The sequence below is a fragment of the Herpailurus yagouaroundi genome, unplaced genomic scaffold, assembly GCF_014898765.1.
Source record: "Herpailurus yagouaroundi ecotype Mexico unplaced genomic scaffold, PumYag 196, whole genome shotgun sequence".
NCBI classification, from domain to species: domain Eukaryota; kingdom Metazoa; phylum Chordata; class Mammalia; order Carnivora; family Felidae; genus Herpailurus; species Herpailurus yagouaroundi.
Window position 1 is genome coordinate 29,975,984 of NW_024412427.1, and position 11,495 is coordinate 29,987,478.

General features: G+C 48.7%; 1 protein-coding gene across 6 annotated transcripts in view; it reads right to left on the reverse strand.

The window, feature by feature from the left end:
- OVOL2 (ovo like zinc finger 2) overlaps positions 1-7,776 on the reverse strand; it is a 31,817-nt gene extending 24,041 nt beyond the window's left edge. The window contains exons 1-3 of one of the 6 annotated variants that reach the window (XM_040447788.1): positions 5,771-5,850; positions 5,420-5,525; positions 4,885-5,108 (exon numbers count right to left, since the gene is read on the reverse strand). In XM_040447788.1, the coding sequence (XP_040303722.1) occupies positions 4,885-4,917 (33 nt within the window). In that variant the 5' untranslated portion in view covers positions 4,918-5,108; positions 5,420-5,525; positions 5,771-5,850. Of the gene's footprint in view, positions 1-3,659; positions 3,838-4,884; positions 5,109-5,419; positions 5,735-5,770; positions 5,988-7,328 lie in introns of those variants that run through there. The other 5 variants (XM_040447784.1, XM_040447786.1, XM_040447787.1 and 2 more) reach the window with 5 other exon arrangements.
- Between the last annotated feature and the right edge of the window lie 3,719 nt (positions 7,777-11,495).

Sequence of the window (11,495 nt, forward strand, 5' to 3'; positions counted from 1 at the left end):
GGGGTGCCTGAGTAGCTTAGTTGGTTAAGCGGTCGACTTTCGGCTCAGGTCATGATCTCACAGTCCGTGAGTTCGAGCTCCGTGTCGGGCTCTGTGCTGACAGCTCAGAGCCTGGAGCCTCCTTCAGATTCTGTGTTTCCCTCTCTGCCCCTCCCCTGCTCTCTCTCTCTCAAAAATAAAGAAACATTAAAAAGAATTTTTAATTAAAAAAATAAAATAAAATAATTTTTTAACGTTTATTCATTTCAGAGAGACAGAGCACAAGTGGGAGAGTGGCAGCGTGAGGAAGACACAGAATCTGAAGCAGCTCCAGGCTCTGAACTGTCAGCACAGAGCCCGACGTGGGGCTCAAACCCACTAACAGCGGGATCATGACCTGAGCTGAAGTCAGACGCTTAACCAACTGAGCCACCCAGGCACTCTACCCAATTACCTATTTAGAGAAAATCTAGGAGACCGAGGAGCATTAGCCTTTGTGGTGATGCATTCCTCAAAACCCAGATTGTTAGAAACTCTCCAAGCAAATTACTCATCTCTTCAATAATTAACTTGTAAGGAAATGGACAAGAGATGGGGGGGCGGGGGGAATGTGTAAATTAAAGAGACCTGAAAGACATGTCAGTCAATTACAATGTATAGACATTGTGTGGACCGGACTCAGCAAACTGGGAAAAAAAAAAAAAAAAAAGTATGAATTTATGAGACAATTAGCAATGTGAACACCATTGTTAACATGGGTGTGATCGTGTACCTTGATCTTTATCTATCACAGGCACATTCTGAGTTATTTATGGTTGAAATAATAGGATAACTGAGATTTGCTTCAAAATCACATGTCGGGCGTTAGATGGGGGCTGGATGGGCAGGACCAGCCATAGAAGAACGGTTGTTGGGGTGGGGTAACGGGCCCTATGCCTCTGAAAGTTTCCACAAATGAAAAATGATGAGAAAAAAAAAAAAAGGAAAAAGACTACTGCACCTTCACATATCTGGCACTACTTGAAGACTCAGACTACAGAGTCAGGTAAAAGACCAAAAATACTTTAGAAGGAATTCTACACTCAGTTCCTTTTGAAGTATCCTTGGAAGAGGCCAAAGGAAGGGAACAGAAGGGGAAAAGGAGGAGATTCATTTGCTATTCTATACTTGCACCTGGGTCCCACCACCCACTGAGACAGGAAGGAAAAACATCAGTCAATTGACTGATTTCACTTCAGAGTTACTTAGTTTCTGATAAACCTTCAAAGGAAGGGCAATGGTGATCAGGGTGTCTGGGGGTCTCTGCTCCACAGCTAGATTCCTGCAAATGGGCCCAGGACAAAAGAGACTTAAAGCCACCTAGACCTGTCACGACCGCCTTCTCAGATGCACATGATCTACCCCCCACCCCCCCCACCCCCCCACCCCCGAATCTGTTTGGAAAATTACTGAATCCTCAGCAGTAAAGAGACGATTTTGCAAACCGCACTGAGGCACACAGTCAGAAGGCAGACAGGCTGGGAAGAGCCATTTTCCTAACCAGCACCTAGGACTCCTTTCCAGATCTACTCACAAGCACAACCAGATTGGCAAATCCCTAGTCCCCACTGGAGACAACAAAATACTGGACGTTAACGAAATCTGCCATCCATCACTATTAAACTAACTTCCTACTGGCAATTTATACATGCACAGAAGTGCTAGACATTCTGCAGCCCTTATTTCATCTAACCGTCACTTCTGAGAGGCTGATTCTATTGCTTTTCCATTTTACAGATGAAGGAAGTAAGACTCAGGACAGAGGGGCCCCTGGGTGGTTCAGTCAGTTGAGCATCTGACTTCAGCTCAGGTCATGATCTCATGGCGCATGAGTTAGAGCCCTGCTTCGGGGAGCCCTGTTTCTTTCTCTCTCCCTCTCTCCCTCGCTCACTTGCACCCTCTCTAATACAAAAGAAAAAAAAAAAAGACTCGGGACAGATAATATATCTCAAAGACAGCTGGTAAGATGGACCCAACTGAGGTCTTCCTTCTCAAAACCCTTCCAGAGCCCTCCTCTGCCTGCCCAAGCGCACCCCCACCTCTTGGCTTGGCCCCTTCACCACCTCATCCTGTCCCAGTTTCTCACCTCCCCACTTGCTCTCTGACCCAGCAGGTCCATTTTCTATCTTCGGGCACCATAGGTTTGAGTCCTTTACTGACTCAAGTTTTGGGCTCAGCCATACGCCCCTAAAGCCTGACTCTCCCCCCCTTCCTCACCCTCAAATCCACACCAAGAAAACTTCCCTGCTCAGAATTACATCTTTGCACATGCTTTAGCATTCCCTTTGCTGTAACAGAGTTAATAATTAGTATTTGTGTCTCCCCACCAACCCAGACAATCCCAGCTAGAGTTAAAGGGCACCTACCACAGTCCCCTCTTTACTCATTTATTTTCACCACTCTATGAGGTAGGTTTCATTATTATTCCCATTTCACAGACAAGGAAACAGAGGCCCAGAAAGATTAGCAACTTGCCTAAAGTCACACAGCTAAGAAATGACAAAACCAGAGCCTGGGGGCTTAACTGTTTCGGTCAAATGATTCTAGAACACCAGGCTGGGAACATTTTTATCTCCTGGCTGCCTAGCACACAGCAGGCACTCCAAAAAATTAGATGGGATGTTGCCTCTCTCCGCAGGGCACTGGCTCAAACCTGCCCCTCCTCTACTCTGAGCCAGCTGCTTAGTGAGTGTCTTGAAGTTATTCAAACTCAATCATTATGCTTCATGCATGGGCCTCATTCTCGAGTGGTATTTCTTTTCTTCTAGTTAAGAAACTAATTTATTTTTAATTTATTTTAGAGAGAGAGAGCCCACCAGAAGGGGAGAGGGGCAGAGAAAGAGAGAGAGAGAGAGAGAGAGAATCTTAAGCAGATTCCATGCTCAGTGTGGAGCCCGAGGAGGGGCTCAATCCCATGACCCTAGGATCATGACCTGAACCAAAATCAAGAGGATGCTCAACCAACTGAGCCACCAGGCGCTTGGAGAACCTAATTCTTAAAAGTCCAGCATATTTTTCACAGAACTAGAGAATTACCCAATATGCTAAGTCACGGGCAATTTGGACAGTCATTTGAAAACGGCCAATACCACAGATGATAATTCTGGAGGCTTGGAGCATCTTAACACCAAGATATCTCCTATTTTCGGACGGAAGCTGAAAGGGAAAAGGAATCTAAGCATCCTCAGTAAACAAATAAAACTTATCCAGAAGCTTTGCTATGGTTGAGATGCAAACTCACCACCCCGCAGCCCTTGGGGCGGTTTGTAGGCAAGATCACAGAAATAAGATTGTGGTTTATTTATTCCTTTAATCCAGGGCTACGATGGCACTGTTTACCTGAGACAAGAGAGAGCTCCTAAAATGCTGGTTAAGGGACTAGACCTTTCTCCCCTGCCACTTTCTTCCCAGGGTAATCTGGGAAATTGGGGGACAGAGGGGCAAACGGACGACAGTCAATCCCAAAACAACGTTGCAATTGTCCTTCCAGCCCGGTGATAAATATGCAAGTGGGACACTTAGTAGAATTTCCTGGAGGGCAGAGCTACCAGCCTCAGGCAAACTGTCCCCTCCCACTTAACCCCATCTGGCCCAGAAAAGCCTCAGGCCAGCTGACTTTGAACCTCAGCAGCACCACTTACCAGCGAGCAGCACGCGGCACCGCAGTAACCTTTAAAGAGGTCTTTTCCCGAGGATTCCAGCTCCAGCCTCTAGCCTCAATTCATAACCAAATGCACCCTAGCCCGCCCCCAAGCTAAACCCCAGGAACCAGGAACATGCATAGGGAGGGATGGCCTCGCCCAGGAAAAGTAACCTAGTGTCACCCAATCCATAGCGAACACTGGAGTTCCTCCTCCCCATACCCCCATCCCGCACCCCCCCCCCCCCCCCGCCCCGGGCTGGGCTGCAGGACCGCCCTGGAGCGCTCCAGAATTATCGCCCACTAAGAGGGCCTGGAGCCCGCAAAGTCCCACCAAGCTCGGAAATGGGGTCATGTGATTCCTAAAACACCACTCCCTGGCTCCAGCTGACTGAGTCAGTGGAATGGGATTCCTTAATCTTGGGGGTAGCGGATACATTTGAGCAGGCGATCATGGAAGTTCTACCCAGAAAAGCCAGATGGGTGTCCTGATAAGATGTCGCCTACAATTCTAGAAGACTAGAGGGAGGGGGTTGCTGAAGGATGGTAAGGGAGGGTAACAAACACTCCAACCCACTGGGGGCGGGGCACTGAGGCAATTTTCAGGTGAACTCCTTTATCCATCAGTTTAATTAAAGAAGATTGGAGAGGTATGACAAATTTAAAGTGCCCAGCACAGGCCTCGAGTCTAACGGGCACTCCATAATTGTCACTGGGAATAGCTGTTATTGCGAGAGGGCCACTGTGTGCCAAACTGCCGCCTCGGTCTCCAGAACGCAAGCAAGTGTGTGGAACTCAGAATTCACATAGCTCTAGGAAATGCACCCCAGAGAACGCAATTGCTGAGAGCCTGGGTCCCTCCTTTCTGAACCCGGGAACCCCGACGGCCTGGTGATTCTTCAGGCCCCGCACACACACTGGGCTGCTGGAGGGAGGAAGCTGGGCCTGGGTCTTTTAAGCAGTTCCAGAGGCCACCCCGGCAGACTGTGCCGGCTCCAAGGCTCAGCGGCGCGGGCCGCTGGCCACCCAGCAGGCGGGAGGACGCGCTGAGCCGCCCTGGCCGAGACCCAGAGGCAGGTGCAGGAACGGCGCGGCGGGCGCGCTCGGTGCCGGGGTGCACCGGTGCCCGGGTGCGCGGGCGGGAGCTGCAGGGAGGGGCGCGGGTTCCCGGAGCCCGACGCCAGGGCGTGGTGCAGGTGGCGGCGGGGGCAGAGTCGACACCATACCTTGATTTTCGACCTAGCGACTGGGCGCTGCATCGCCGCCAGGTGTCCACCCGGGCCCTCTGCGTCGCCAGGCTCGGGGATTTCGCGCTCGGGGGCGCGCGGGGACGAGCTGCTCTCGGCGCCTCCAGGCTCCCCCGCGCTGCTGCTGCCGCCGCTGCTGCTGCTACTGCCGCCGTCGCTGCGGCAGTCCTCGGGGGGGTCGTGGAGCAGACGGCCCAGGCCCACTGCGGAGGGAGGGGCGGCGCCCCGACACAGACACGCGGCGTCAGGCCCGGGAGTCCGCGGCAGTTTGACCTGCGGGCGGTGCCGCCGCCCCGCCCTGGACCTGGGCACCAGGCCAAGTGGGCAACACGCGGGGGTGGGCGAGAGAGTCCCCGGCTCGGCCTCCCGAGAGAGCACGGGGTTGGAGGGGGGGGCGGCTCCTCGGTCCCATTCCCGCGCCCACAAGGAACCGAGGGCCTTGGGCGGCTGGGGACACTACGCGCCAAGTTGCCTCTCCCTGGGATGAGGGGATAGGGGTCTGACTTCAACCTACCTAGCCCGAGGGGCTGACGGATCCTGGGGCGACTCTATGAGGGCATGGGACCGAGAGGAGCCCCTACTGGCCTTCAGTCTCCCCTCCTGGGCCACCTCGTCCCACGCTGCAGCCAACGGTCCCGCCGCCGGGCAATTACAGGCGCCCATTAGGAGGAAGGGGGCGCAGGGCGTCGCGGGTTCCCCAGCCTCTCCCTCTCAGTCTTCACGCGCCTCAAGGACCTCCCCCCGCCCCGAAAGAGGGGGCATGGGGTGGGCAGTCCGGCCCCCGCGGTGAGCTGAGGGGACCCGGACACCCCTGCCCCCACCCCGGGAGTCCCGCGCCCAGGCCCGGCCCCCGCGCGGCGCTCACCTGGGATGTAGGTGTCTGCCCTTTCCTCATCCGGGAGCTCATCCCAGCTGCGGACAGAGACCCCCGGGCTCCTCCTCTTCACCAGGAAGACTTTGGGCATGGTGTGGCCCCCTCCCCGGCCGGCGGCCCCCTTCCTGCCGGCTGCTCCCCGATAGGGGCTGCGGCAGTGACTCGGTCCCCGGCTCCCGGCGGCCAGAGCCCACCTTCCCGCCTAGCCTGCCCTCTCCCTCCGCCCCCCGCCGCGCCGCGGCCCAGGCCTCTCCCCCGCACGCCCGGCGACTCCCAGCCTCCGGGCTCGGCGACACCTATGCCTTAAATCGCGGGTGAGACCACGCCGGGGAAAAAGTTTCATAAGGTGGAATAGAAGAGACACCAGGAAACTTGGGAGTGAGCATGCGCCCTGCAACATAACGGTGTCAACAAGCTCGCTACCTGTCCGACCGGTTCCGGCGGCCGGGGCTGCCTGTTCCAGCCCTTCCTTAGGCATGAATGTTTGCAAAAGAATTTAACGTCTGATTCTCCCCCCCCTCCCCTTTTTAAAAAGGGAAGAACGTTTTTTGATCAGCCTCTCGCCCCATTCCCCATCACGAGCACCTCAGGGCAAACTCTTAGAGGTTAACCCCCAGGTCCGCTTCCCGGGGCGTCCATCCTAAGAGCTGGAGCTTCCTGCGAGTTGCACACACCACCACCATCCCCCGCCCCCGGGTGGATTTGTCTCCGACAAGCAAGCAAGAAAATGGCTCAGTTCCTCCGGACTTTGTGGATGGTTTCCGCGGCTAGTTGAAATCCCGGCGGGCGGAAGGGGGAGGCGGCAGGGAGATTACCCAGGGCTCTGTTCTGGTAAAGAGGGCGACTTGGGGACTCAAGATCCCCATCATTTACAACAGCACCCCCCCCCCCAAATAAGCACAGTAATAATATGACTTAAAGCTCGGCAGCTTTAGAACACGTCGTTATTACTGATCTGTGCCACACAATCTGGGGAAAACAAGTCGGCTTGCTCTGCTAAAGCAGCTTCCATCCCAAGACCTACCACCCCAAGAGCCTCATCAACCCAAATAAACACACAATGGAAACAAAAGCCGAGCGCCTGTTATGCAAACGCAGCTCCGAAACAAATCTCTTATCCGTGCCCACTCCCATTACAGTCTTCGCCTAACTGCCCGCTCCCCGAAATCAGAGGCTGGGAAATACCTTTCCCAGTAAATGAAGACGGGCTGCTACTGGGGAGGTGGCTGGAGAGCTTTGTATTTATTTTTGGTTTTGGTTTTTCCTCTCGGGCTTTATTCGCGGAGGGGGAGTTGGGAGAGAAGGAAGAGGAGTTGGTAAGAGAAAGATGCCAAGTTTCTGAGACCAGCAGTGCCGGCGTTTGGGGCGCGCGCTGTCCCTCTCACGGCCCCTGCTCGGGTGCGCCCGGGGACGCGCAGCACTGCCTCCACCGCTGCGGTGGGCGCACCCCTCCTGTGGGTGAGCAGACTCGTGCGGGCTCGGGGGCTGCCGGGGCGCGTCTCGCCAGGAGCTCCCTGGCGCCCGCAGCTCGCCCATCCGCCAGACTCACCTGTCTGTAACCCGACCCGCTGCGCGCCCGGCCCACAGGGCCGAGGAATCGACACAGCGGTTTTCCCCGTCCTCTTCCGCCCTGGAATGGCCCTTGGGGACACAGCAGCCTGGTAACGGATTTCTCGGCTCGGCTGGAGTACTCTTTCCGCGCACGGAGAGGGGGCGCAGCTCTCCTGGGTCTGCGAAGGGAAGAGAAGCGCCATGCCTCGGGGTCTGCCCTCAAGAGGTCACCCTGTCTTGGCTCAAGCCTGTCTGGACTCCAGATTTTCTGAGAACAATCAACGAAGAATGAAAAAGACTTTGATCCGGTTAAGCCGGGTGTGGAGAAGGAAGACATTTCTATAGCGGCACAAGGAAACGAGGCTTCTTTTTAGTCTTTAAGGCTGATGGCGCAGCTTCTGGGAGACTCTGAGGATGTATTTTACCTACCAACAAACTGAAGATTTTCGGAAAGAAGGAGCTTGGTGGAATGAAAGTAAAATAAAGTAAAACTGTGAAATCACAGAATCACCTCCCATCTCAATAAAAATCTTTAGAACTTCCCTTCGTTCAAAATTCCTGATTTCATGAAAAAGTCAGCCAGCCCCATTAACAGATTTTTTTTTCTCTTACTGGATTTCAAATCAATGAGTGCCTGAACCACTTTGTCCTTTATCTGAAAAGGCTGTAGAATGACAGACTAATAAGGCTAGAAACCTCGAGAAGCAGTGCAAGGTTTGGGGGATTCGGAATAAAAAATAAGAATAAAGTACACTTGCATTCAAAGATTGTTGGAGGCGCACTTGCTGGCTGGTTGGGGGGGGATTCTAATGTGTTATCTTTCTCTTTTTCTTGATCGGACTTAGGGGTTTATCAATAGTACTAACATCTTGGAGCAGTCCGTTTTGCTTTTGTTGACTCTTCTTTATTTTAAGGTTAGTTTTCTAAGTAGCTTTCTACGGAGCTGATAAAGCAAGCATCCCCCCAACATAGGATAAGAAATAAACTCAATTCTTTAAAAATCTCAAAGCTAGGCGTTGAAAGAGACAGAAGCAGTGATCCGGCCCACTCCCCGCCCCCACCGCTCCACTGGCTGGGGGAGGGGGGTGGCTGTGCGTAGTGTCCTTAGTAGGTTTGTATCCAGCCCTGCTTGAATACTTAGCAGTGCTGGGAGCTCACTTTTTCAAAAAGCAGGCTATTCTCTGGTTAGACGACGATGCTGTTGGAAAGCTTTCCTTCTGCTTAATGGAAAGTCTGTTTCCTTGTACTTTCACCTCCCCTCTGCACTCTGCACTCTGCCCTCTAAAGCTGCGGAGACTAGTTCTGTGCCCCCTCCCCCTGGTAGTTCTTCAAATGCAAGAAAACAAGCATGAGTGTTCTCACTTCAGACTTCCTTTCTACAGTAATATGTAGTCAGGTTGAAAATAGACAGGTACAGACCTGTTCAGTGGCATCCTGAGAGCATGAGGAGAGGTTAGGATGTTGGGGAAATATTCCTAAAAAAAAAAAAAATTTTTTTTAACTTTTTGTTGAAGAATAACATAGTGTTAGAAAAAAATGCACAAATCATAAGTACACAGCTTGATACATTTTTACAAACTGAATTCACCTGTGGAGCCAGCACCCCAGGACAAGACCAAGCTGCCTGCTCTGATCACTCCATTTCACACTAGACCAGCTTTTTTGTGGGCACAAGACAGAAAAAAAGAAATATAAGATAAGAAATCTATAATTCCTTTATAGAATTATAAAGGAAAAAGCAAAACAATCACCATTTATAGTCAGTATGATATCTATGTGGAGAACGGAAGAAACTACAGATAAATGATTGGAATTAATAAGAGTTTAGGAAGGTTGTTTTATAGGAAATCTTTGTGTGTCAGTTGCATTTCTAAATGTCAATAGCATTTAGAAAAATTAAAAATCTAATGAAAAAAATGACCTACAACTGAAACACAAAGTGCCTTGAAATAAAATTTTTTTAATATTGTGGAAGATCTTTGTGGGTAATATTAGAAAAATTTTGATTGGAACACATTAATCAACGGAAAGATTTTTCATAGTAATAGACTAGGAGACTCCGAATGAAAAAGAGGTTAAAAATCCCTAAATTCATCTGTAGACTGAATATAGTTCTTAAATGTACCTGGAAAAAAATATCCTTTTGTGAGATCTGACAAATTTATTCTAAAGTTTATATGAAAGAATAACTAAAACATTATTGTGAAGGCAAGGTGTGTAGATTCACTCTATCAGATATCACTAGTAATCGTGTGGCGCTGGTACACGGAGACCACTAGTACGGACGAGAGAGCCCTGAAACAGACCCACACGCAGGTGGACTTTGATTTATGACAGAGGGCATCACAGCTCAGTGGGGAAAGATGTGCTATACACATATGGAATGGGAACGACTGGTAATCCATTTGGAGAAAAATAAGGAAAACTGAATAATGCACACACATATCATCAATTTCCAGTGGGTTAAACCTTTAAAAGTGTATGTGTATGTATATGCATAGATAGATAATGGAGAATATCTTTATGACCATAAGATAGGGCAGAATTTTATTTATTTATTTATGTTTATTTGTGTGTTTGCTATTTATTTATCTTATTGAAGTATAGTTGACAGACAATGGAGCAGAATTTCTTAAGGGACAAAAAATAAACCATACAAGAACATATTTGATAAACCCGACTGCAGAAAAATTAAGAATGACTTTATCAAAAGACCCGGTAAGGGGAATGATAAACTAAATCACACATTGTGAGAACTTTTGGAACATATTTATCTTATAAATGATTAGAATCTAGGCTATGTAATGAACTGAAATGTCAGAAGTAACATAAGTTTTAAAAATGACAAAAGACATGAACAGGCATTTCCCAGAAGAGAAAACGTGAATGGCCCATCAACATACAAAAAGATGCTCAGTCTCATTAGTAAACAGGAAAATGCAAATTAAAATGACAATGAAATACTACTTCATGTTTACCAGACTGGCAAAATTAAAAGGTTTGACAATACTACTAAGTGTTGTTTTAGATATAGAACAATAAGACTGTTTATGCATTGCTAATAGGTATATAGATTCATTCAAATATTTTGGGAAAGAGTTTGACTTTATCTGGTAAAATTAAACATACACATATTCAATGAACCAGAAATCCCATTCCATTTTTTATTTTTTCATTTTAAATTTATTTTTAATTGTTAAAAAAAATGTTTAAGTAATCTCTACACTCATCGTGGGCCTCAAAATTCCCAACCCCAAGATCAAGAGACACATGTTCTATGCACTGAGCCACCCAGGTGCCCCCCCCACCCTTTGCCCCCCCCACCAAGGTTTTAAATGTAGAAAAAGTCTTGCACTTTTGCACCAAGAATCACAGACAAGAATATTCATAGTAACGTCATTCATCATATTCAAAAATATAAAAACCTGAACACAACTAGAATGTACATCAATAACTGATGTTTTGTGATAAAATGCATCTAGTGGAAATGAATGGCCCACAGCCACACATATTAACAATGGTAAATCTCAAAAACATATTGTTGAATGAAAAAAAGCAAGTGACAGAAGAATTGTAATATGATTCAAATGATTATTAAAAATTAATCAAAGTAAACAATATCTTGCTTAGGAATACAAACCCACATGTTAAAACCATTAAGCACCAACCAACCATCTGGAAGAATCTCTAGAGAGCTACGCTAAATTAAAAAAAGCAATCCCAAGGTAATGTATTATCTGATTCCATTCATATAACATTCTTAAAATGAGAAAATCATGAAAATGGGGATAAGATTAGTGGTCGTCAGGAGTTGATTTCTAAAAGGGCAACACGAAGGACGCTTGTAGTGATGGAAGTGTTCAGGATCTGTGGTAGATGATACCCAAGCTTACACATGTGATAAAGTTGTATGGAACTAAACACACACACGCGAGCGCATACACACACACACACACACACACACACACGAGTACAAGTAAAACTGGATCTGAGAAAGACCTGTGGATTGTCTCAATTTCAATATCCTGCTAGTGATACTGTGCCCTAGTTCTATAAAATTTATGCCTGGGGGAAACTGAATGAAAGGTACACAATTGCATGTAAATCTACATGATCTCAATGTAAAAAGTTCAATTTCAAAACAATCAAAAGTTATGAAGAGAGG